We start from the raw sequence: 27,738 nt of genomic DNA, 5'->3' as shown, positions 1-27,738 counted from the left end.
GTATTTCTCATGTCAACTAATAATAGTAATTCTCGCCTCGAGAAATCCCGTACCCTCGGGAGAGACGTCAAAGCGAACAGAGCGATCTGTAACCTTGTTTAACATACAATATATTAAATGAAATGTAGAGCGAGAGGAATATGCAGCCACAAACGTATACAGGCGAGTTACCATACACACACGTGCCAATTTACTCCGCACTCGTGCCTAGTCCATTTGACATGCAAATTTCTGTTGTATTTCTTCTAGCCTTCTGCTTTGCAAATGCCTCATTTTTATTCTGTTAATTTTTATTACTACGCTTTTATTAGCTTGGGTTGTATGTATGTATGTATGTATGTATGTAACGGAATCTTTGAGCTTAATTTTCACTGATTTCTAAACGTCTGATCAACTTGGAACTTTGCACACGTATCAAGGACCGATGACAATGCAATATTTTGATAAAAGTTTCTCATTATCCTTATTAAAACTGCCAGGATTAATAAATTCATTTTTAGATCCTTTGTATGAGAGTAAGAGAGACAGATATAGCACCAGTGCCAGTAATCTCCATACAAGAAACCAAGAAGTTCTGACGTATAATGAGTCAAAAAGAGATGTAATATATTTCCACATAATGTTACTATTAACCTGAGGCTTCTTTATTTCATCGCATTGCTCCATTTAGAATTACCATTAGAAACAATAGTAGAATTAGTAGAATATTTTAAAACAATAAAAAATATATAAGTAATAAAACAAAAGTAATAAATGAAAATTGAACAACTAAATTTACAATAATACAAGAATAAAGTTACTACCTACAGAACTTTGCGATATTTAATACGTATTTAACATACTAATGCAATTCTTGAATTAACATTAGGTATCTTTTGCCTATTTATAATAGCAACACTGTAATACTCGTTTGGAAAATGAGTGACAGTTTATGTCAAATAAGTTTTGCAGTAAGTTTTGATTGAATTCGATTCGAACACCTGTAAACTTTCTTTCTGTTGTTTTTTACCGGTGCCTGTGTATTTACCTATTTGCACTTTGTTTTGTGCTGATAACTTGTCGTTATTTGGAGTTTGGAATCTTCCGTTGAGTCGAGCTTTGTTCTTTCGGATATTCGTGTGATTTTATCATCTGAGATTGGACTCTGACTGTGTTTACTGTGTTGTGCAGATATTTTGAGATAGGACTCCTGTAAAAAGTACCTTATTATTTGAGATAGGAGTCCCAAGTTTGTGTTTGTTTTTGTGAAAGACAAATTTTACAACAAAAGTGCCACGATGTCTTCAGATAAACTTTGTTGCGTTCCTGGTTGTAAAGGCAGTGGAGGTATGTTTGAAATATTTTTGTTCCTGTATCAATCTGCCTCTTAATCTTGTGGTTTGATTCCTGGCAAGGCCACAATCGAAAATTATTACGTTTGCTGGATAGTCAAAAATATTATTAACAGTGATTTATCACTATAAAATTCTTTTCAACTGGGTTAAACAATCATCATACATACATATAATCACGTCTATATCCCTTGCGGGGTAGACAGAGCCAACAGTCTTGTAAAGACTGATAGGCCACGTTCAGCTATTTGGCTTTAAGATAGAATTGAGATTCAAATAGTGACAGGTTGCAAGCCCATCGCCTTAAAAAGAATCATGATGATGAGAATATTATGAGATTTAATCCAATCAGGCCACATATAACTTTAAGAAAGTTAGTTGTGAAAACCTCCGGCGATGGGCGCATGGTCGCGAAAGTCATTTCTAGTAAGATAGTTATACCAGAAGTGTTAACTTCCAAAAAATAATTGTATAAAAAAACTAAAAAACTACCCGTTTTATTGCAAATCGAACTAAAAAATAGAAAATAAATAATAGTTTAAAAAAAACTAAAAAACTACGCTTTTATTGCTAATCAAACTAAAAAATAGAAAATAAAAATTAATGACAAAGGAATTCAGTAGTAGCAAGTCGAACAATCAGTTATAGTCAGTTGTAGTAGTAATTACCTCGGATTAACATATAACAAAATTAAATTTATAAACAAAACAATTTAAATCAGAGTAAAAAGCGTGGGGTGCATTTTACTTCATTTTCATAACTCTCTTGTCATAAATATATGCTAATAGAATGATTTTAATATTTACTACATCAGGCACCCCACGCTTTTTACTCTGATTTAAATTGTTTTGTTTATAAATTTAATTTTGTTATATGTTAATCCGAGGTAATTACTACTACAACTGACTATAACTGATTGTTCGACTTGCTACTACTGAATTCCTTTGTCATTAATTTTTATTTTCTATTTTTTAGTTTGATTAGCAATAAAAGCGTAGTTTTTTAGTTTTTTTTAAACTATTATTTTTTTAAACTAGCAATTGTATTGTAGGTATGTCTAAATATTGTTGTTTTTTTTGTTAAATTTTGATTCGTTACTTGATACTGTGAGTAAGGTGGCGGAACCTTTTACTTTAATTATCGATAAATTTGAGTAAAGATTAACACAGTAAAGTCGGTAAAATGAGTAATGCGCAGATAAAGGTTCGAATCCAAACCTCGGCCATGTACCATTGACTATTTTCGAAGTTATGTAAGTACATTAGTTTGAATACTAACTGATGCTTGTACGGTGAGGGGAAAACATCGTGAGAAAACCTGCACATTCATACAACTGGATGCGTAACCATGGATACAATACGGGTTAGGTTTAACTGCGATGGTTGTGGAGGTAAGATGTGAGTGGTTTCGTATAAAAATCTGACACACCCAATCCATGGTCTATGGTCAAAAGCATACCCCGAGCTCCTCTCAGAGTGATAAGGACGCAACCGGGACTAAAGCCAGGAGGAAGATTTAGCACAATAAATAAAGAGCTAACATTTGTCTAGAACCCCACCTGAAAAAGATTATTTCTATCCACTCATACAGTTGTGAGATATTTAAGTTAATAAAAATTACGAGCAAGATGCGCGCTGCAGTCAGATTTAAAGACTCTAAAGCTCAACCCCCTTATTCACGAACATTAAAAAGCATTATAACTTATCATCTCACTCTTTCTATCAATTAGCATAACAAGGGGTAGAAAGAAAGATAAGATAAAACGTATATCTTATCAAACTCAGTGACTAGCCCTCCCGCACATAGTATTACACAGCACACACAAGTGAACTTTATATAGAAACATAAATGTTAACTTGTGTGCCTTTGTAAAAATCAAAGTTCAATATAAAAAATTTTGAAATCAATGAAATTTGAATTGTTGAAAGGTTTGCTTGTCGTCAATTACCTATTCGTAGAAATGTTTAAGCGCACTGTGATTGTTGTTTTCAAAGTTTTCATTTGATTACAATGTGTTTTGTTTTTTGTTTCAACATTATTGCGACGTCTGCGCAAATATGTCGAAGTTTTGGATTGCGGCATAAGTTTAAGTACATTACATTAATCGAATTTACCCTTTGTATTTTTTTTATCTTGAAACAATCTATGGTTTATACATAGGTGTATTAGTTGTTTTGATAGGTTATAGATTATTAACGACAAAACTCTTTTAGGGTAGCGCATTTCCAATTATACGAGTATTCTCAGCTTGGGGTCATTTCAAATGCATGCGTTATACGTTGTGCATAGATATGACAAAGATTGAATGTATTTTAATACACTATAAAGCCATTCCCAGGGTTTTATAGTATATAAAAAAATTAAGTCATTTGAATACAATACATTTTTCCAAATTAATTACAAAATGTTTTTTTCTTTATCTTCCAGAACGGACAAGCTGTAGAAAATGGAGTCACAAATGGTTTAGGCACGACGTTAGTGCATCCTGCTCAGATACATTTACCTATATCTCAGGTGAGTTTCATCTGTTTCCGCAAGTTCATGAGATCTTAATCGGATATGTCGGCCTCTTTGGCGCAGCGGACACAGTCTGCCTAGAGTTCGAATCCCGGCCTGGGCATGATGAGAAACGAACGTTTTCTTGATTGTCCTGCCTCGGTCTTGTATTGGTATACTTATATAAGTATTTATTATAAAATATAGTGTCGTTGAGTTAGTATCTCGTATCACAAGTCTCGAACTTACTTCGAGGCTCACTCAATCTGTGTAATTTGTCCCGTATATATTTATTTATTTAATGAACAAAATCTATGTATAATGAATATGTAGACGAGTAACGAACATGTAGAACTAAGGTTAAAAAGATAGATAACGTCATTTATTTGTTAAAAAAAATGTATGTAAATCTTATGTTTTTTTGAAGCTTGTTGACGTAGCAGTTGAGAATTGTAAGCTTCGGCTGTAGAATAGGTCTTTTGTGAATATCTTAGATGAAAAATAATTACATGAATGTCAAATTTTTTTTTTTTTCAGATGGTAGGCAGTGGAGGCCTTGTAGTGGGTCCCGCGGCGTTACAGCTTCTGTCAACTAGTGGAGGTCTTAGGGTCTTACAGGCGCCGACCATCCATACTAATGGTGAGTTTGTTTTGTATTATGATATGTTATGTAAGTTTGTTATATCTTTATCATTATAATTTGGACATAGATGTAGAAAAAAGGCGGTTGTGTGACTTGAAAAAAAGTGAAGCATCGTAATGGCGGCATTGTACGCATGTGTGAGTGACAGATAATGAGATAAATCTATGACGCATCTATGGGTGGTGCGGAGTATTCAGTATTGGGTGCGTGAGGCGTTAATAAATATTATTGGTGCTTAATTTTGCTGTAAGTATAGTAAAACTCTATCCGCCTTTTTTTCAACGTCTATGAATGAGGTATCTTCATATCAATTTACTTAAATTTGATGGGATCGACCCAAAACCAATAGACTTGAGTGTAAGTGTCTTGGAATCCAAACAATAAATTTGACATAATTTTACCGACAATATGCAGGTTAAATAGGTATGTCACATTCTTATATTCATATAAACACGTCCATATCCCTTGCGGGGTAGACAGAGCCAACAGTCTGAAACAGCCTGATAGGTCACGTTCAGTATTTTCAAGACTTTCCAAATTTATAAGCCTATCCCTTAGTTGCCTTAAATTAAATACGTGATTGTGCATTTCAGGTATAACCACGAATGACCCCGGTCGGATACCCAAAGAGAACGGGATTATTTCACCAACGCCCGTTTCCACTGGTGAGTCAATAAATAAATATGTATATGTATACGAAATAAATGAAACGCAATGAGTTAGTTTAGAAGTTAGCTTGCGACTTGTGTTACAAGATACTAGTTCAAAGATACTAGATTTTATAATAAACTAGTGACCCGCACGGGTGCAAAATTATAAATGTTATTATACATAAAAACCTTCCACTTGAATCACTCTACCTGTTACAAAAAACCGCAACAAAATCCGTTGCGTAATTTTAAAGATTTAAGCATACAGACAAACAGACTAAAATAGCGTCTTTGTTTTATACTATGTAGTGATTCTTTTGTACTTCTTCAGACAGACCCATAAAATATACTTACTTATTTATTACATTAAAAAGTATTTTTTTTAACAATTAAATTTTATTCAAAGTTTATAAGCCTATCCCTACGTCGAATTCTAGGATATCCATGGGAAGGAAATGGAGTGGTCCTTTCCTTTTTTATATTGGTGCCGGAAACCACATGGCTATGGCGATGCGCTAGCAATCTGTCACTATTTGAATCTCAATTCTATCATTAAACCTAAAAGCTGAGCTATCTGCTTTCAAGACTGCTAGTTCTGTCTACCCAAAAGGGATATAGGCGTGATTTAATATCTATATATCTTCGATCAACAATAAACAACATTGTTTATAGTACGTCAATGATATATATATTAAATCACGCTTATATATATATTTAATTTTATTCTATTTTTATGGAACTCCATATATCTTCATATATGTTTTGTGCTGTTTTGTATGTTTCACTCTTATGGTGCAATAAAGAGTTTTATCTATCTATCTATCTACATTCTTCAAAATCGACCGTGACAAGGGTGATTAATTGGTTTAATTGGTTTCAGAAGCCGGCAGCGTGGTGGTGAGCGGTCTTACACCTATAGTCGTGTCGCAGCCGCATTTGTTACAAACGCACACACTAACACACAAGGTATAATTATATAATGATTTCTTTATTGACCAACCAAACAGTGCATGTATACTAATATTAGAAAGCTGAAGAGTTTGTTGGTTTGTTTGAATGTGCTAATCTCGAGAACTACTGGTTCGAATTGAAGTGAATGACTGACTACTACTAGACTGAAATTTTGCTTTGAACAGACCATTTATCGAGGAAGGCTTTAGGCTATATAACATCATGCTGCAGCTATAAGGAGCAAAGAAAATTATTCAATCTTGAGGGCTTCAATGATGCCCAAAATAACTATTCCACGCGGACGAAGTTGCGGGCACAGCTCGTACTTAATATAATAGTACAGTAATTTGCAACTGTGTCTGAACCTCAATGCTCCTTCTTCTAATACTAAACTAAATTAAGTGTGCGCTACATAAAGTGTTAAAGTAAAAAAAGCTTGTAAAATGCAAAATTTGTGGTTCATAGAAAAAGGATTTCGTTACAATCCTTGAGTGACCTACCAACATCGTGGTCAGTGAGCGGTCTCTGAAGTTCTTCTCCAAGGAGGCTAGGATGCAATCGGGACTAACTAGATGATGATCGTTCATGTTTTCTTTTCAGATGGTCGAAACCCAAATGGTGAAAGGCCCAGTGGCGCCGCTAACGGTGAGCACGCAGTACCTCAGCGCGACCACTATAGTGAAACCCGTAGTGGTGGTGTCCAGTGCCCACGCCACCCCCCCTTCCGTTCCCCTCCCCACCCCCGCCACCTCGCACAACACGTGATCCGCCCGTGTCAAACTCCTGGCGTCTTATAGGCGCCTGGTACTTGAGACTTGAAAGTGATTGAAAGTCATGTGAAAACAGTGTATGTTGATGATACTATTTTGAGGGTCCGTCGTGAAAGTCACCCTGACGGAGTAGACAGAGTCTCGTTAGGGTTGGTTCAGGAGATAGACAGTCTGCGAAGTTCGGAATGGCCACGTGGAGGTGACGAAGCATTGAGAAGATAAAACAAGGAGAGGTTTTCAATTAGCTGTATGAAGAAAATGTTCAGGTCAAATGTTGTAACTTACCTTCAAAATAGTTTCAGTTAATATTAAGACCTTCATAATATTTGTTAAAGATCAACTCACTCGACCGATTCGCGTGAGTTAACCATTAACTGATATAGTGAAATTAAAATAGTGATTCTGAATTATAATTTGGATGCTCTTTTACGTTGGAATTATCCGACAGTGCCTGCGTTTATCTACGTGGTTAGGAACTTATAATATGTACTGCCAATATTTTTTTAGCAATAATTCAGACTGCGAATAATGGTTGAACTGTTTGAATACTTACAATGTTACTCTGTATTGGCACGGTTTTGTTTATCGATATATATTGAATTCTTATGATAAATCATTAGTACCAATTAAATCACTGTAGGTACGTATTAAGCGGTGAATGAGTTAATAAAAAAAACACAATAAACTACATTTGTGTACGTTTTTTAACAGACATAAAACGAATTATATCTTGTTTCAGTCTACATTGTCAGTAATTGAAAACCATATTCTTGAAAATTCAGATAAATTTGCAAAATCTATTATAATATAATTGTAAAAAAATAGACATATTAAAATGTAAGACGTAAGTAATTTTATTTTTACGATTAGTTGTTTTTTTTTTTAACTTTTATGCCTTATTTTATAAGTACATTGTCTAGGACATCAATATATCGATAAACAAATATGCGTCTATTCTATTTTCACATCCATACAAATATCTGTGCGTTTGCTACCTCACCCGGATGTGACTGCAATCATTCCGTGAACACCGGTCAAAAGGTCTGCATCGGTCGTATATGAGTCTCATTCACACTTATATTCTCTAGAAAGAGATGGCTACATGTTTGATAACTTGCGCAATATTAATGACCTCTGGTAGCGTATTCGAACACTTGCGCCGCGAATCGGGAAATGTCAATGACAAGTTGCGTAATGACAATAGGTCCATCCATTTCTATACAAAGTTATTTGTCCACAGTACGTCGGTAAGTTCTTAGAGATTACAGTAAAACTAAGTGTGAATAGAGACTAACGTAACGCATCTGAAGTGAAGATCGCGTCTGTTAAAATGTATTAAAAATGCACATCTTCTTATGGTCACTTTTATAAAAGGAGTGCTTGCGAAGTGACATGTGATGCCTAACATTCATGGACAAAAAGTGTCAGTAAATACATATTTATTTTTTTAATTAACAATTACAAAGTATTCTCTTTAAATTGGGAATGATGACGTAAGCTACGATAGACATATAAAGGACTAAGTCGGTGTTTTGTATATATTTAATTTTTTGTGCAATACATTTAAAGTAAACCAATCAGTGGTCTATCTGAATAAATTATTCGTTTGACGCATCGTGCTAGAGCGTAGACGTTGAAAAGTACGCTTACAGCCTCAAAGTATGACATGTAAATTTCATATTCCCAAAAATAATTATTATGAATGTTCCCCATATATATTTCATCAATAGCTTTCATGTTTTCAATTTAACAAGAATACTTTCTTAAGGCTAAATGCATAAAAATAACATATATAAATAATTTCAATTTCGCAATCTAATTGCATATTTTATAGAATGGAGTGAATGTTGACAATTTTATTTAATTATAATTTTTTATTTATTCTTAGGAGTAATAGGGAGCAAAAATTTAGACGAAATTTCTATATGGATTGGAGCGGATTCCTTTGTTATCTTGACGATCTTAATATCATAATGTTAAAGCTTAGAATTGTGTATAATAAATAAATTATCTCTTTGCTTTCACGTGCCAAAAGATGGAATTAATGATTGGTGGGATTCTTTGGTGATTTACCAAAACTCATTTTTTAAATAATACTTGGCAGATAAGCCTATGCCATACCTTTAATTTAAAAATACGTCGAATTTCGTCGATATTAAGTACGATTTGATGGTAGAAAAAATAAAATCAAAAATTGCGCCATCTGATGACGTTTCATGATATCCAAAATATTGTAAGGTGATTTTAAAAGAAATTTATTGATTTTAATTTTATTCAAGTAAAAAGAGTAATTAAATATTTTTTCTTCGACAGTTCATGTTATGGATATAGGCTTATCTGACGACAAATAGCCGTTCTAATTTGAAAATCACTTTCCATCAACTGTGAAAATGTAGACTTAGAGCAGAAGTGTACTTGTTGTGTACCTATAGAAAAAAAAAACGGGAGAAAAGTTTATTTTTTTTATAATATATCTGTGATGTTCACAGTTAGTTACTTGTAGGTAAAACAAAACTGTACAAAAATCTATAGGTGTTGTCAATTCTAACAAACGTGTGTTAAAAAGTCAATAATGATTAGGAACATAAATTTAAAATATGTGGCTTATACGTGTAAAATGCAATATTAATGAAAATTCATGTGATAGCTGGCATAAAGCACTAGGAGGCCAGGTATGGTAGGTTATATACATTTTCATTAACGACGTCATAACTGTCACTTCCTATAGGTAATGTTGAATAAACAGAATAATAATTCCACAATAAGTTACAGAAAGTGCTTTATGTATAGAGATAGCATCTCGCTCAATTTGTATCTTTATTATGCAATAAAAAGAGACGGCAATATTTTGATATTTCATATTTGAATACCCCTGGCCTCTAGCGCTGGCACGGGCCAAGCGGCCGTCCTCACTGTGTGCCTATTTTACCTTTTTGAAACTTAATTTTTACCCATGTAATTCACTCAGTCAAGCTAGACACCCGACTTATAGAAGAAAAAAATAAATTCTGGCCTACAAAAGAGTTATTTTCAGAAATAATAAACTCTTTATATATTTTCTTAAAACATTATATTCTTAAGGTCGTAGACATTGAATTTGCGTGTAGGTTAATTTTGTAGTGTTCGAATACAAAAATTATAATATGATAGTGTTACCTATCAGTAGTTTATGTTGTCTTAGTACTTCGATAGCTAGTTTAGCTTGGCTGAAATGAAACTTGTGACTATGACTTTTATAGAAATTATTTAACGCAAAAAGAACAGGCGTTACATTAATTTCTGTATAGTCGATTTTTTTTTAATAGAACGTAGATTTGGATGTTTATGATTAAGCTCTCTGTTTTTACGTTGTTAAGTTTTGCTGTCTGTCAACGTTGATCATCTATTGCGATGTTGAAAACAGGTGATTCAGGACTTAGATAAGGCATATCTTTTGCTGTCGGAACCATGTAGGAACCGAAAAAAGTAAGGAGATATATGCCATAGTTCCTGAATAGCCCTACTGGACTGGGGTATACACACATTTGAATATTTTTCAGTCAGTTTTAAATTTTCTTCGTAATTACGCATTACTTGAGCAATTTCTACAGTAAAATAAATTTTTCCAAATTGAAATTAGAGTAACATTAAGTAAACAATACGTTGCTCAATGGTACTTTTATATCAATTTTTAACTACCTACTTAGCTATATCAATTTTATTTACTTTTTAAATTACCGTATTTTAAGTGTGTGTTTAGCCCTAGTCTGTCTTTAACTATTGAAGATTATAATTGATAAGATTTTTTATAGCGCAAAATCTTAATAATCTGTACTGTCTATCTGTTTGTGATGATTTTAAAAGAAATGTATTTTGCCACACCAAGGTTTAACGGCCGGTCAACCATGGACCCTTTTAAATGTAATTTTATTTGATGAAAAGTAAGATTAACCCGCTATCTTAAATAAAACTAGCTCTTTATGGTTATGCTTCCTGGCTGTTTTAGCTGTGACGTCAAATTCATGAGAATGTGTTACTATTTGCGCTTCATGTACTAGGGCCACATAACCGATACAGTGCTAACAATCTGTTAATGCCTCTTTTGTATTAAATTGTCCATATGAATACGTTGTATATTTGAACTTTTTTATTCGATTTTTTTTATAACGATGTCCCTTAATAACTCTTCTAGTAAGATGAGACAGGCTATACAAAATAGTGACGCTTACGCTTGTTTGAATGGTCAACATCGCCATACAAACTTGTATGAACATTAATTAAAAATCAAATAACAATATTTTTTTGTATTTTATATTTTATTTTTCGGCTTTACACTTAAGATGCAGAGTACTTTAAAATGATGTAATAAAAATGAATTAAATGAACATTAATATGTACTAATAAAAGAGAAAATGTTGTAACAAAATAAATAAAGCACGATGTGTACGAAGCAGATAACAAAAAGAAGTTAAAGTGAATTGAGCTTTAATTGTATGTTTTAGGATCTATTGTAGCTTGCCGTAATACGCTGGCAAGTAATTTCATACTTATGGAGTACCATTTTTAAAACTGTTGACGCGTGTAAAATCGTTCAACACCGAATAATGAACTACTCGAAGTAGAACGTATTTTTCTGTAAATCTCAAATTATTAAAAAAAAGGAAAAATTTCAACACAAATAATTCTTCAAAAAACTACTCAAAACAAAAAAAAATTAAAGTAGTATCCAAAAGTAATATCTTTTGTCAATGATTTTCAGTGAGTAACAGCATTTATTTTTCGTTAATTTGTCTTTGGCAAGAAATTTGTTTGTGAAATTAATGATAACAATAACGATCATCACATTAACATCATTACAATTCTATTTATTCATAAATATCTTGTTACAAATCTATCAAAATTATTGTTATCAATTTTATTCTACTCCACTTTACATTTTTTTAAATTATTAGTTTGTGAATTTCCTATTGAATATCTATCAATTCAGGCCCAAAACTGGCGAAATGCTTTTATACAGAAACCAATCAATAAAGATTAAATTCTCATTCTATATAAAACTAATAATGATGTAAATATGAAAATTGGACCCTTGGCATGCCTGTAATCATTGCCAAATCGATTATAACAATTTTACTCACCAAACTCAAATCTAAGTATAAAAATGTTTCTTTGAAACTATTTGTAACGAGGCCCGCTCCATGATCGAGATTTTAAATGTTAACAAATAAAGAAGCAGTATTTTTATGTATCATGCTTTTAGAAGCGAGAGTTTTGAAAGGTCGCCTAAATAAAGGCTGTATGAAAATGTGTATAAATAAATATAAAGAGAGAATTTTATTTTAATTGTAATATTATGAAGCGAAAATGCTCATGTACATAAAATGACGTAGTGTATAAAGTAATAATATGTTAGAAATACACAAGAATTACATATTTATTATGTTTCATTTTACCTTCCTTTTAATATAACGGACTTAATTTTGTTGACAGTGCAGACATTGCTCGATTACGGTGATGTACTTAGTTTAGTGTATCATAAAGGTCAGTGCAATTACGTCAGAGATCAAGTATATCATTTAAATATCATTCATCACTATCACGTTTTTATTAAGGGGTAGAGGTACTGATGTCTCTTACGGTGAGGGAAAACATCGGGAGAAAACCTGGACATCCAGTTGAGATGTCTAACCATGATCGATCCAATACGCTATAGGTTCCCTGCAAAGGTTGCGGAGGTCAGACGGGAGTCGCTTCCAGTAAAAACCTGACTGACCACCCCGGGGTCCTCTCCAGAGTGGTGAGGATGCAACCAGGGCTAAAGCCAGGAAGAATAAGAATACCTATATTATTTGGATTTATATGCATTGAAATTTGTTAAAAAATTAAATGCAAAAATAAATTAAATTAATTAGAGGTAGTCTCTGCCTACCCCTCCGGGAAAGAGGCGTGATTTTATGTATGTATTAAATGCAAACATAGGTGGGGTCAATTTATATTTTCTATAGTAGTTCCAAGTATGTGTAATTTTCCTAGCCGTAACAAAAAAAAATAGACATCTTATTAGATTTTGTTTGTATCATTATTGCTAGGTTACTAACCGGAGTAATTTAGCGAACTTTTAATTACCCAAGATATGAACCCCCATAATTGTTTTAGTAAATAGATAATAGTTAAAATTACTTTTTGTGTAATTCACAATAGTTAATGATCTTGAACGATGTTGACAAAAACTCGCGTTTGTTGACCCGTGGGGTCATGTTAATTAAAAAGAAAATGTTAAGATAATTGATTTGTTAATTAGAATACAATAGATTTATTTTCAAAATTGCATACAAGGTATCACTTATTGACGTCACATAACTTAAATCTAATTATACCTACTACCGCTTGCAAACCGCATGTGCAGAAGAAGCGGCGGAACAAACTACACTGCAGCATTTTCACCGCACGTCAATTTACAATATGTGGATGTTGGATGTCGTAAAAGGCGACTAAGGGATAGGCTTACAAACTTGGGATTCTTTTCTAGGCGATGGGCTAGCAACCTGTCACTATTTGAATCTCAATTCTATCATTAATAGCTGAACCAAATAGCCGAACGTGGCCATTCAGTCTTTTTATGACTGTTGGCTCTGTCTACCCCGCAAGGGATATAGACGTGACCATATGTATGTATGTCAATTTACAAATATGGATCTCTGCTATCTAATTTGTGGACGAATGCACATTGTAATGGTTTAATGACTTCGCAATCTCATAAAAACTCATCCTACTATATAATAAATACGAAAGTTTGTAAGGAAGGACGTGTCTCTCTTTCTCGCAAAATTGGACGGATTTTGATGATATTGAGTACACGGGTAGAATATTACCTGAAACAACATAGAGGGTATTCATTACTACGAAGTGCCCACGGGAGCCAGTATTAAATATCTGGTCTCACCAGAGCACGTCTCGAACGTAAGAATGGCTTTTTTTAAAATTATCACGTGTATACATACATAAAATCACGCCTCTTTCCCGGAGGGGTAGGCAGAGACTACCTCTTTCCACTTGCCACGATCTCTGCATACTTCCTCGGCGGTTTCGGGTACTTTTGACCTGACCCTTTACCAGGACGTCCTTAATTTGATCAAGATACGTTCGTCTAGGTCTTCCCACTCCGACCTTTCCCTCCACACTCTCCTTGTATATCTGCTTAGTCAACCTGCTTTCATTCATCCTCTCCACATGACCGAACCATCTTAACATACCCTTTTCTATTCCTGTAACTACATCTTCTTTCACATCACAACATTCCCTTATCACGCTGTTCCTTATCCTGTCACTCAATTTCACACCAATCATACTCCTTAACGCTCTCATTTCCACTGCATTTATTCTGCTTTCATGCTTCTTTTGCCATACCCAACTTTCACTCCCGTACATTAATGTCGGGACCAACACGCCCCTGTGCACAGCCAGTCGAGCCTTTTTGGATAGTTTCTGACTGCTCATAAAGGCATGCAAAGCTCAATACACCATGTTCCCCGCGTTCACTCTCCTTTCAATATCACTATCACACTTGCCATCTGATGTAAACTTTGATCCTAGATATACAAACTCTTTCACTTGCTCAACTTTTTCTCCTCCAATCAAAATATTACATGCTGTCATTTTTTTTTCATCCCGTGTATGACCATAATAATAGTTATATATTTATGTAAATTAATATTATCTTCAATCTTGAAAAGTCAGGAAATCTCACAGATTGGTCAGCGGAGTGATAAGAAGGTTTGCTTTGCTTACCTCATATTGCATCAACCGATACAAGGTCCACGTCGTCTGATAGTTATTGTTTTGATGTAAATCGCCTTGCCGTGTGGTTACCGGCACTTTAGAATAGAATTACTCCATATCTTTCCCACGGATGTCATAAAAAGCGACTGAGGGATAGGCTTTTAAACCTGGGATCCATCTTGTAGGCGATCGGCCAGCAACCTGTCACTATTTGATTCTCAATTCTATCACAAAACAATGTAATAAAGACGTGACTATATTGATGTATGATATAAATATGGTGAGTCACACTTTCACACAAAAAATATGAAACGGATTTTCATGAAAATTTGCAGTAACATAGCTTAGACATTGAATTATTAAAATTAGTTTAAATTTATGGAGATGACGTTTATAAAAAAGCGAGGCGAGGCGAGACGCAAGACGCAAACACCACGAAGAGGTAAGAAGTAGGAAGTTGTCCCTATATTTGTAGGTACTCACCCGAAAACCATTTTCTATTCGTTATAATGTCTTATGTAAAAATCATAAAAGATTTATTTGTTCTTATCAAAATAACGTATATATATCCGATGTTAACGCGGATGTACAATCTTGAAACTTGATAAACATAAATTTTATAGGAAATGTAAACGGAAAAACAAGGCTCGCCTTATCGATTAGTTTACATATTTTCGTATCCTTTATCAGGAAGAGTAACGAACCTTGCCGTGTGTTTACCCTATGGCACGTCCACCACCATATAAATACAAGCACCAAGAATTTTCATTTCACATTTTCTCAAGACTTCTGTACGTCTGGTACCTTACCAGCGTCTTTTGCTTTATCATACTTCCATTCTTTTTGAATTAAAAAAAAAAAGAATCGTTCTTTTAATTTATTTTTAATTTTTAAATAGTAAGCCATGAAATTAATACATGGAGCCATATTATTGGCTTGCTTTTTGGCGGCAAATTCTTGGCCAGTGGGGGACGTGGATACGGTTGAATTAATTCCAATGGATGATAACAGTATTGATAATTTTGACAGTGATACGATAGATTTAACTCAGTTGGGACCAGAAGCTTTTGGATCGCCCAGTAATAAGAGTGGTAAGTGATTTTTTTTTTATTTTTATAACGGACTTATTTTTTTTCCAGTTCCGTACGCGAACGAAGCCTTGGGTTGTATATAGCATCATCATATAGAAATCTGAATAATTTACGTATATATTCCAATTTCCGAGCAACTGTTTTTATAAGTAATTTTTGGTATTCCTAAAATTCAAGCGATTTACTGATTTGTTTGTTTCTTAAAATTAGATAGATAGATACAATCATTATTGCATCAAAAGATAAAGAAAATCAGAAAAAAAATACAATTTATGAGGTACAAAGGCACTTAAGAATCTTAAAATTTAATCAGTTTGGTTTTCATCATAGAGTAGAGATACTAGAGAGAACTAAATCGTTTCTTCCATGGTTGCCTTAAGTGGCAACTAAAGAAAACGTGTAAAATTGTACAAAATATCCCAAAAACGGGTAAGAGGTAGAGGATTCATGATATCACTATAGCCACTTTGAAGGAAGATGATCGTAAAAAAATGATAAGATCACCATACTTATTATAAAGAGAAAAGATTTTTAGTTTGTACCGAATGAACTCAAAAACAACTGGATCGATTTTAGTGAAATTTGGTGCAGAGATAGAAAAGATTTACAAGAGTAAGCGGCTCTATTTCTTCTGTAAATTCCTGCAAGGAGTATAGCTCCGCGCAAGAGCGTCTTTAAAATAGAATCAGAGTTAAGCTTTTCGGGTCAGATGCTATCATGTCAGATACATATCTACATACATATAATCACGTCTATATCCCTTGCGGGGTAGTCAGAGCCAACAAAAAGACTGATAGGCCACGTTCAGCTGTTTGGCTGTCATGTCAGATCCATAGTCAAAAGGCATACCCTGAGATCCTCTCCAGAGTGGCGAGGATGCAACCGGGACTAAAGCCAGGAGGAAGTAAAAATGCCACTATGATGAGATCTTTATAATTTTCTTCCTAAAACCGAACTTCATACTCTTACTATTAGAAACATTTTAGCACCTTTTCTCATTAGCGAAAGATTAGGAATTCCGTTTATTGTTAACAAACGTTAGTGTTACTGTGACAGTGGTCTGATAGTATTGAAATATTACTTTTGATATCTCTTTGAGGTCTATTTCCTTTATTGTTATGACATCCTAACTGCATTTCAGTTGCATTGTAATTCGGGTTTTTGGGTCACAACATATAAATAACTTTGTGAAGTAAGAAGAAGACAAAAGTTTTATGGCAGTGAAGTTATTTTAAAAGGATATGTTTCTTCACAAATTAAAGTACCTACCTGGCTGACCGAGCGGTGCTCGGTGGACCTCAGAATAACAATAAAAAAGTAGTTATAAAATAAATAAAACCACACATTGTGATGTGAACGAAGATATAGTAACAGAAATAGAAAAGCCTATGATAAGATGGTAAGATCATGTGGAGAGGATGAATGAAAGCAGGTTGACTGTGAATGAACGTACGTACCTTGATTAAATTAAGGAAGTCCTGGCAAATAGTCAGGTCAAGAGTACCTGAAACCGTCGAGTTACATGAAGTATGCAGAGATCGTGGAAAGTGGAACGATGAAGTCTCTGTCCGTGAAAGAGGCGTGATTTATGTATGTGTTTGCTACCTTTTTATTCCTTTTTTATATCTTTCCAGGAGAGAGTCTCTCAACATGGAACGAGACTTCTCTAATGAACCCTGAGGAGATGGGGGAGTATGCCGAGGGCGACATCTTGATCCCCAAGACATCGGCGCAGGGGAGGAACGGCATCCGACACGAAGCCATGAGGTGGCCTGATGGTGTCATACCTTACTCTCTCGAGGGGTATTTCAGTAAGTTGACAGAATATAAAAACGCGTAAATTAAAAAATATATAAAGGCGATGTGCTAGCAATCTGTCACTATTTGAATCTTAAATATATTAATATATCCTGATTGGCCTGGGTCTTGGATGTTAATTACTTAAATAGAGTTAGTATCTCGTAACACTAGTCTTGAACTTACTTCGAGGCTAACTCTTTCAGTGTAATTTGTCCCGTATATATTTATTATTATTCCTTATATATTTTTACATAATATTTACACTATATATACCTGTAGGTTCTGAGCAACGCGACCTGATCATGCAAGCAATTGACGACTACCACCGCATGACCTGCCTCCACTTCGTGCCGAGAAGCAGGCAGACCGACTACATCGTCATACAGAACAAGAACACCGGCTGCTGGTCCTCCGTAGGCCGGATTGGTATGATAATGAACATACATACATATGGTCACGTCAATATCCCTTGCGGGGTAGACAGAGCCAACAGTCTTGAAAAGACTGAATGGCCACGTTCAGCTATTTGGCTTAATGATAGAATTGAGAATCAAATAGTGACAGGTTGCTAGTCCTTCGCCTAAAAAAAGAATCCCAAGTTTATAAGCCTATCCCTTAGTCGCCTTTTACGACATTCATGGGAAAGAGATGGAGTGGTCCTATTCTTTTTTCAATGGTGCCGGGAACCACACGGCCAATGATAATGAACACGTTTACTAACCTGCCGTGTCGTGTGGTTCCCGGTATACGACAAGGCATGGCAGGTTCGTCCGCGTGCAATCAATCCCGCGGGAACTTCGGGATAAAAAGTAGCCTATATGTTATTCTGGATCTTCAGCTAACTACATACCAAATTTCATCGTAATCGGTTCAGTAGTTTTTGCGTAAAAGAGTAACAAACATTCATACTGACATACTCCCAAACTATCGCTAACTAACTCTCAAAACTAACTGACTAACTCCCAAATATCACGCGCGTCACCGTTATTATCGCTGTCTCGAATCACGTCAACAAAAAAACGCAGCAGCGGTAATTTAACGCGCGATATAAACGGCATCGCGCGTTCAATGCTTTGGGGTCAGGTCATGATGCAAATCCTACTAATATTATAAATGCGAAAGTTGACCAGAGTAACACCCGGTTGGCATTTTAACGGCCTCTGTGGCGCAGCGGTAGTACGCTTGTCTGTGATACCGGAGGTCCCGGGTTCGAATCCCGGTCAGGGCATGATAAGAAAAGAACTTTTTCTGATTAGCCTGAGTCTTGGATGTTATTATAAATCTTATTATAAAATTTAGTATCGTTGAGTTAGTATCTCGTAACACAAGTGTCGAACTTACTTCGAGGCTAACTCAATCTGTGTAATTTGTCCCGTATATATTTATTTATTTAACACACACACACACACACAATCACGTCTATATCCCTTGCGGGGTAGACAGAGCCAACAGTCTTGTAAAGACTGATAGGCCACGTTCAGCTATTTGGCTTATTATTTAACCAAAAACGGATAAATGCCAGGTGGTCGCCAAGAAGTGAACCTGCAGTCCCCCGGCTGCCTCACGAAGAAGGGCACCGTCCTCCACGAGTTGCTCCACGCTATAGGGTTCATGCACGAGCAGAGCCGCCCTGAGAGAGACGACTTCGTCACCGTCTGGTACAGCAATGTTAAGCCAGGTACGTATATATGATCTCTAAAATAACATACATACACATGGTCACGTCTATATCCCTTGCGGGGTAGACAGAGCCAACAGTCTTGAAAAGACTGAATGGCCACGTTCAGCTACTTGGTTCAATGATAGAATTGAGATTTAAATAGTGACAGGTTGCTAGCCAATCGCCTAAAAAGAATCCCAAGTTTGTAAGCCTATCCCTTAGTCGCCTTTTACGACATCCATGGGAAAGAGATGGAGTGGTCCTATTCTTTTTTGTATTAGTGCCGGGAACCACACGACATACATACATATAATACAATATAATAGTATAGAATTTTTTTCAAAATTGTATAGAAGGTATCACTTATTGACGTCACATAACTTAAATCAGAATAGAATAGATTTATTTTCAAAATTGGATACAAGGTGTCACTTATTGACGTCACATCACTTAAATCTATTTAGAATAGAATAGATTTATTATCAAAATTGGATACAAGGTATCACTTATTGATGTCACATCACTTTAATCTAATTATAACTACTACCGCTTTCAAAGCGCATGTGCAGAAGAAGCGGCGGAAGAAACTACACTGCAGCATTTTCACCGGACGTCAATTTACAAATATAGATCACTTAAATCTAAATCGTGGACGAACGCACATCTACATTAAAAAACATGAATGAATGTAGAACTAATTGTTTCAATACGAATATTTCGTCAAATAAAGAAACATAATAATCACGTCTATATCGCACGCGGGGAAGGCAGAGCCGGCAGTCTTAAAAAAAAAACTGGTAGGTCACGTTCAGCTGTATGGCTTTATGATTGAATTTTTTTTTTGGTAACAAAAAAAAGGGTAGAGGCTCACGACCTAGACGAACGTATCATGATCAAATTAAGGACGTCCTGGTAAAGGGTCAGGTCAAAACTACCCGAAACCGCCAAGCTTGCATGAAGAGAGTTATGAATGTGGATGAAGCGAAGGAAGTATGCAGAGATCGTGGCAAGTGGGAAGAGGTAGTCTCTTAGATTAATAGGAAAAAATGGTTAACAATTATAAACTTGATTGCACATGCTCGTCGGACGAATTGCGAAAGTGACGAAATACAGCAAGTAGAAGATGTTGTCTAGTTAAGTCAAGAGACGTGATAATAATGCGACGTAATGCCGAAATACGTAAAATGACGAGCTGTCAACTAAACCCTCTGCCTACCCCTCCGGGAAAGAGGCGTGGTTTTATGTATGTATAGAGGGCCACCCGTTATATTCATTTCTAATCAGGGTCGGAGAATAACTTCAAGAAAGCGGATAAGCAGAGCGTCAACGATTACGGCGTGGGTTACGACTACAACAGCGTGATGCACTATTCAGAGTACGCCTTCTCCAAGAACCGGCAGAAGACCATCGAGCCAAAGGTAGGCTCTAACATACCCGCTAGAAACAATTTCTTTTAAAAACCGACTCGGTACGAGATGGACTCGAGCACGATAGGATATATATCTATAAAAAAATTTTTCGTTGTATAGGAGAACTTTTGCCTTCAATAATTACTTTATTCATTCATATTATCATGTCTATATCCCTTGCAGGCTAGACAGTCTTGAAAAGACTGAAAGGCTATGTTCAGCTGTATGGCTTAATGTTGGAATTGTGACAGGTTATGCTATTCAATCTTCTAAAAGTAGTATCCGTAATTTTTTTACTCTTATTACCTTAATCTTCTTATACTTTTATTCTCTATTACCATAACCATTATATAATTACTTTATTTTTATTTTATTATTTATATTGAAAGGTAACTAACTTCATACAACTAAATATTCTGTGAAAATTTGGAGTCTATGGGGCAAAACAATCCTTAAAGAATATTGGCTATGTTGACCCCGCAAGGGATATAGACGTGACCGACCAAGGCGTGATGAGAAACGAACTTTTTCTGTTTGGCCTGGGTCTTGAATGTTTATCTTTATAAGTATTTATTATTAAATATAGTATCGTTGAGTTAGTATCTCGTAACACAAGTCTCGAACTAACTTCGGGGCTAACTCGATCTGTGTAATTTGTCCCGTATATATATGTATATTATTATTTATTATGTAGATCTAGCGGTTTGAGCTGCGAGTTGATATGTCAGTCAATCAGTCATAAAGCCTAAAAATCTTAATGTTACAGGTGGGAGGCTTCAAGTTAGGTCAGAGGGAAGGTCTAAGCCGTGGTGACGTCAAAAAAGTCAACGCCATGTACAATTGCAAGAAAACGTAAGTCTCGGTGCCGTGTGGTTCCCGGCACTTTGGAATAGAATCACTCCCATATATTTCCCTTGGATGTCGTAAAAAGCGACTAAGGGATAGACTTATATAAACTTGGGATTCCCCTTGTAGGCGATGGGCTAGCAACTTGTCACTATTTGAATCTCAATTTCGTCTTACAGTCGAACGTGGCCTTTCAGTCTTTTCAATACTGTTGGCTCTGTGTACCCCGTAAGGGATATAGACGTGACTATATGTATGTATGTTATCAAGATAGGTACGTTTATTCAAGCCTATACTTTCCAACTTTCATTTTCCTTGTTTATTAACCGACTTCAAAAAAGGAGGAGGTTTCTCAATTCGACCGTATATAATATATTTGTTTCTCTAAGTCAACTTGCTTTTATTAATAAAACAAAATTTCACGTCTTATTTCCAGTGGCTCCCAAGTTCAAGCCGAGAATGCAGAACAGCAGGGAGGCAACCCTATTGGCAGTTTTTTCCAGAATCTTCTAGGAATAGGAAAGAACGATACAGAATAAGATAGAATTAAGAAACACAGAACAGAGCGAGCGCTTCGTGGCGCGGCCCTTTGTTCTGTGGTGATAAGTTACCAAAAGATCTGCTAGTCGAATTTGTGTTTTGTGTACGTTTTTTTATTTGTCATTGTACTAAATTTTAAATAATAAATATTTGAAAGTCAATCTCTTTTTTATTCATCAAGGTATTTTTTTTTACAAAGTGAGCGTATATATGCTAGTGGAAAATAGTGATAGCTTCACTATAGTTTTAAACAAAAAACACATACAATAACATTGTTTATTTGTTTGTTAACTCTATCGCACATAAAAAGAAATATAACAAATCACAAAACAGTCATTGGATTTAGAAGAACATGTACAATGGCGGACTTATCCCAACTGTTCGTTTGTCTCCTATACTCGCTTTTTTTAAATATTTCAACAAGCCTTAAAAATAAATCTGCATACACATACAAGTAAGTACTGTGAAGATCATAAGGTGCCTATTGCAGAATGTGCTATAAACGATAATGAACTAAGGCGTCAAAACTAGCCTTACTCCTGGCGTAACTGTTTTTACTGGCAAAAGCTAGTATCAGTATTAAAAAACCCTTGATATTCAATTACATAAATTGTTTAATCTGATACGAAAAAGTTTAAAACTTATAAACACCTATGGTATTTACAATTATGTATATCATTATTTTAATCTCTTTCATAGTTGAATGACGGTCTTTCATTTTGTGAAGTGTGCTGGCCGTTTTTCTGATATTCATTATAAAGGAGGTTTTGCCGTATTATTAAATGAGATAGTAGTAAATACGTCAGTTAAAGAAACTTCAAATAACGGGTTTCACATCACGCAAACGAAAATATAATAAGAAACATTATTCGTGACTATTTTGAAGAATAATACTTTGAAACTAGCCACAAAATGATGATAAACTAAAAAAACAATAGACTTTGCCCTTGCGTTTTAAATTAGCAGAAATGTCTATGTTACTCCTGAAGGTATATATAATTTTGTGCCAAAATACGTCAAAATCGGTCCACTAGTTTTTGAGGTTTTTCATTACAAACAAAAATTCAAAAACACAAATCGTTTTCTTTATAAAATATAAGTATGGCTTCTGTTGCATTTAAGAATGTGAAATTTTTAGTTATGAAACTTTATTGTGTTCAGTAAAAATATTATTTGTCTTTGTTTCATAAAATTTTCATACAGAATGGGACATACCTTAGGATTTTGAATCATAGGGGTGTCTAAAATGAACCTCCTACTTCCTCCTTCGCTGGAAAGCAGAGAAAATCCATACACTGATTACGGAAAAACCACTTCAATTGTTACCAAAATTGTTGCTATCTCTTACAATTTTACACAGTGCTCAATTTACATAGTTATTAGCCTCAGTAAACTATTCCAAGAAACTGTAACATAGCTTATCATCAACAATACATCATTCTTAGACCTAAATTTCAGCATTTCAGATAGGCCTGAGTGTTTGAACTTCATACCGTGTAAGGCGGCATAACTGACTATACAATTCTAATTTTGGGTGAGATGATATATTAAAATATTTATTTGCTACAATAATAATGAAAATGGGATCTTTTCGTTTTTGTGTTTTTTATACATTTAGTTTGCTCGCGGTGTCAGGAGATGGTAAGAATATTTGATAAAAATTTGACGTATAATCGTGTTCACTAAAATGCTTGTTATATACATATTGTCCGTTACCGTAATACACCCTAACAAACTCTTAATTTTTGTTCTTGTTGTACATACATACATATAATCATGCCTATATCCTTTGCAGGATAGACAGAGCCAACAGTCTTGAAAAGATTGATACTACTCTGTCAAGAAAGTAGCAGGAAAAGATCAATAATACACAAACTGTTTGTTATTCATCCAAATTTATTTTATCACCTTCAAAATATGCTCCTTTAGAAACGATACACTTACGCCAACGAATAATCCAATCATCAAAACATTTTTTAAACGCTGTTTCCGGAATTGAGGTCAGTTCTCGCCGCGAATTCTCTTTTATGTCTTCTACCGATTGAAAACGGGTGCCATGAAGTGGTAATTTGAGTTTAGGAAAAAGAAAAAAGTCATCTGGAGCCATATCTGGTGAATATGGTGGTTGCTCGATGGTATTTGTTGAGTGTTTGGTTAAAAATTCGTTCACAATGATGGCCTTGTGCGAAGGTGCATTATCATGGTGCAAAATCCAAGAATCTTCTTTCCACAAATCTGGCCTTTTTCGTCGGATTTGCTCTCTTAAACGCCGCATAACACTCAAATAATATTCCTTATTTACCGTTTGACCTTCCGGCAAGAATTCCGAGTGCACAACACCGCGATAGTCAAAGAAAACAGTCAACATGACTTTGACTTTTGAACGACCTTGGCGTGGTTTTTTCGGTTTCGGTTCAGTTGGAAGGCGCCACTCCGAAGCTTGTTGACTAGTTTGCATGTCAAACTCGTAAACCCACGTCTCGTCACCAGTAACAATGCGTTTCATGAATGTTGGGTCGGAATTGACTCGTTCTAGCATGTCCTCAGCGACTCTCATGCGATTGAGTTTTTGAAAAAAATTCAGGTCTTTTGGGACTAGCCGAGCGGCAACATGTTTCATACCCAAATTATTAGTTAAAATGGTACGGATCGACTCGTGAGATACAGAAAGTTCGGTGGCTATCTCTCTCAAAGTTGAATGAGGATTTTCAGTCACTATTTCCTTCACTTTTGCGATGTTAACTTCAGTTGCAGACGTTGATGGCCTACCAGAGCGAGGCAAATCTTCCATCACATCTCGACCGCTTTTGAACGCTTTGTACCACTCATAAGCACGAGTTTTTGATAAAGTCGATTCACCGTAAGCCTTCTGTAACATTTTCAGTGACTCCGAACACGATATTCCATTGGCAATGCAAAATTTAAGACAAACTCTTTGTTCGATGTTTTTATCCATTATGAAATTAGCAATACACACTAGATATGATATAACTAAAAATAGCACTGTATTTAATGTAAACAACAGATGCAACTCAAACTCCGCGCCAAAATGGAAAACAGTTGTGCCAATCTAACAACAACAAAAAAAACAAAAATTTGAATTTGGAACCATAAATAAATAATCCATTCCCGATACTTTTCTGACTGAATGTAGGCCACGTTCAGCTGTTTGATAGAATTAAGATTCATATAGTGGCAGGTTGGTAGCCCGTCGCCGAAAAGAAGAATGACAAGTTTATAAGACTATCCCTTAGTCGCCTTTTACGACATCCATGGGAAAGAGATGGAGAGGTGCAATTCTTTTTTCTATTGGTGCCGATAACCACATGGCACTGTTCAAAATGTTTTCTTTGGAGCCAACATAAAACTTACGGAATTCTAGAAAATTCCAGTTTCGATAAGGGCATTTACTATTTCAGATAAAATCTATACATAAAGGCGGACCTAGCACAGTTGTGTTTTTGACCATCAAAATAATGTTGATAATATTTATAATACTTTCAGAACAAGCTGATAAACAAGGATATCCATCCTTAAGCGAAGGTTACTTAAACATATTTAAAAATATGCCGTTATTATACGAATATATTCACGCTACGCTAACTAAAAATCCTGAAGTTTTAGAATGTAGCCAAACATATTATCCAGGAGCGAATATTTATGATTACGTTATGAACAATGATGAACCAGTAAACGACGATGATGATGAAAATATGAATAACGAAAATAATGTTAAAAGAAATGCAAATAATGATTTGACACAAGAAGATATAAATAAAAGTGATGCAGAAAACTATTTTGATGATAGTTACGACGATGTGTCAAATAGCGAACATCTGGAATTAGATAATTATAAAACAGATATTAATAAACGTGAAAATGACAATCATGATGAAGACAGCTCTGTTGATCCTAACGAGATTAAAGAAAAAGCGATCTGGGCTGAGGAAGAGCTGGAGAAAAATAATTCCTAGTTAAAGTACCGAATGTAATGAAGTTTTAAATAAAATAATATGTTACAATTATTGTGATAAAGAAACGTAACGTGTATTACCGGAAGAAAATCGTCATTGCTTGATTCGTAATTTTTATTCTGGAAGCTTCATGTATTTTTTTTTTAATTACATTAGAAGTACCTATTATACTGTGTTGAACGGCGTAGAATTGGCATAAAATGGAACAAAAAATAAAGAAAATAAAATGTTTAAAAGCGTCGTTGCATTATTTTCAAAGGTCGGTGCATTTTCGTTCAAATTCCAATAGGCTATTTGACAAAGTTCTAAAAACTATCTTAGGGTATTTATTTGTTTATAAGGAGCCCTACAAAAATACTTTTCTGCCTTTATTACAGCTATTTTATTAAAAAATCGAAAAAGAAAATGAAATATTTAAATATGCCGCCAAAACGCGACTTTTAGCAATATGGCGGCCATGGCATGCAGTGACGTAAATTCCGTGTAAATATCATACAAAGTTTGTTGGTGTTTCGAAAAGTTTTGATTTTCTCTTGTTTTATTTAACTTGTGCCACGTCATATGTGTGAAAATTATTAAAATGAGTTCCTATAAATGTTGTGCAGTGCCTCAATGCACTAATACAACAATAAAATCTCCTACGAAACTGTTTTTTCTATGCCGATGGATTTGAATATTCGCTAGAAGTGGTTTCAGATCATGATCTAAGATCAGTGGTTACCAAGATATACTTACAATGATGTTTTCACATTCCTCAGTTCGTATTTCAGCATAGAAATCTGGATTGTCTTTGAAGAAGACAATCCAGATTTCTTCTTCCAACCATTATTGCGTCCACTTTTGGTAGGTTTCGACTGTCAGCTTTCGCGGAATGGGTTTCCATTATTAAATACCTATGTTATCTGAGTAATCCTGAGCGATCAAACACTTATAAAATCTTGAAAAATAATAGCGAACACTAAGGAACGGTACGATCCACAGTCTGTTTATGGATAATTGACGTCATAATAGAAATAGCCAATCACGTTCGTTTTTAGTCACGTGACAGCTGCATATAAAAACCTAATTTTCTGAGACGGATTTTGTTTAAATAATGCAATATTTTTATCTCGCGTTATTACAAATTGCTCCAAAAAAATAATATTAAGACTGATGACATAAAAGAAATGTATATTTTTAATACAGTCAAATAGCCTATTGTGGGCGTTCTAGTTATGTTTGAATATTTAATAAATCGATAGCATTTTTTTTTATCTTGGTAGGCTATTAGAGCGCTTTGTAAGTATAATAAGCAACACCAAATTAAAGAACAATGTGTGTTTTCTTGTCACGCTATACCTGTTAATATAGTGCATTAATCCCTCATTATTTTTAAAACGCCCTGTGGTAGGTATCAGGATGATTATTGACCTCCTTAAATTGACCTCTTTTCTGGAAAGATAGGCCTCTGCCTATATAGATATATATGCGATATATATGCGATATATATGCGATATAAGATATATATGCGATAAGTGGAAAGAACTCTTTCTTTCCACTTATCGCAAGCCCTACAAACTTATTTCTATAACTTTATTCTTTTCATGTAATTTCGTCAGTTTGAGGTAGTCTTAGCCTTATTCTTCCAATCTTCCCATTCACACTCTGTAAAAATTAACATTGCTAACAAGGTCTTGCTCGTACTGAATGTGATGTCTAAAATGAAACACAAGAGTTACAGTTACTAAATATTTATTGCTACAAATGCCCACCCTATTACTATAACACGTGATCGAATCACTCAAATATTGACTAGAATAAAGTTATGATGCTAAAATTT

The 27,738-nt window shown here is 34.8% G+C and overlaps 3 protein-coding genes across 7 annotated transcripts in view; all 3 read left to right on the top strand.

Annotated features, from left to right (window-relative positions):
• Window positions 1–12,255, top strand: part of LOC106133245 (max-binding protein MNT) — a 36,198-nt gene extending 23,943 nt beyond the window's left edge. For 2 of the 3 annotated variants that reach the window (XM_060950739.1, XM_060950737.1), the window contains 5 exons: window positions 3,759–3,845; window positions 4,365–4,467; window positions 5,064–5,135; window positions 6,001–6,086; window positions 6,672–12,255. In XM_060950739.1, coding sequence (XP_060806722.1) covers window positions 3,759–3,845; window positions 4,365–4,467; window positions 5,064–5,135; window positions 6,001–6,086; window positions 6,672–6,836 — 513 coding nt within the window. In that variant the 3' untranslated portion in view covers window positions 6,837–12,255. The remainder of the gene's footprint in view (window positions 1–3,758; window positions 3,846–4,364; window positions 4,468–5,063; window positions 5,136–6,000; window positions 6,087–6,671) is intronic. The other variant, XM_060950738.1, reaches the window with a different exon arrangement.
• A 3,145-nt stretch (window positions 12,256–15,400) lies between these two features.
• On the top strand, window positions 15,401–22,043 carry LOC106133191 (zinc metalloproteinase nas-4). Of its 3 annotated transcripts, none has more exons than XM_060950716.1 (7): window positions 15,401–15,690; window positions 17,325–17,501; window positions 17,770–17,916; window positions 19,013–19,168; window positions 20,435–20,568; window positions 21,326–21,411; window positions 21,842–22,043. In XM_060950716.1, the coding sequence occupies exons 1-7, from the start codon at window positions 15,504–15,506 to the stop codon at window positions 21,942–21,944; spliced, it is 990 nt and encodes a 329-aa protein (XP_060806699.1). In that variant the 5' UTR covers window positions 15,401–15,503; the 3' UTR covers window positions 21,945–22,043. The 3 variants fall into 3 exon arrangements, with proteins under 3 accessions (XP_060806699.1, XP_060806701.1, XP_060806700.1); XM_060950718.1 differs by lacking the exon at window positions 15,401–15,690 and adding an exon at window positions 16,701–16,789; XM_060950717.1 differs by lacking the exon at window positions 15,401–15,690 and adding an exon at window positions 16,733–16,882.
• Window positions 22,044–23,445: 1,402 nt separating this feature from the next.
• LOC132903214 (transcription initiation factor TFIID subunit 11-like) lies at window positions 23,446–26,006 on the top strand. Its single transcript, XM_060950867.1, has 2 exons — window positions 23,446–23,586; window positions 25,450–26,006. The coding sequence occupies exons 1-2, from the start codon at window positions 23,520–23,522 to the stop codon at window positions 25,917–25,919; spliced, it is 537 nt and encodes a 178-aa protein (XP_060806850.1). The 5' UTR covers window positions 23,446–23,519; the 3' UTR covers window positions 25,920–26,006.
• Window positions 26,007–27,738: the final 1,732 nt, after the last annotated feature.

This window comes from Amyelois transitella, chromosome 22, assembly GCF_032362555.1.
Source record: "Amyelois transitella isolate CPQ chromosome 22, ilAmyTran1.1, whole genome shotgun sequence".
In the NCBI taxonomy this organism is placed as follows: Eukaryota; Metazoa; Arthropoda; class Insecta; order Lepidoptera; family Pyralidae; genus Amyelois; species Amyelois transitella.
Note: the sequence above shows the minus strand (reverse complement) of the source record. Positions and strands in the feature narration are given on the sequence as shown.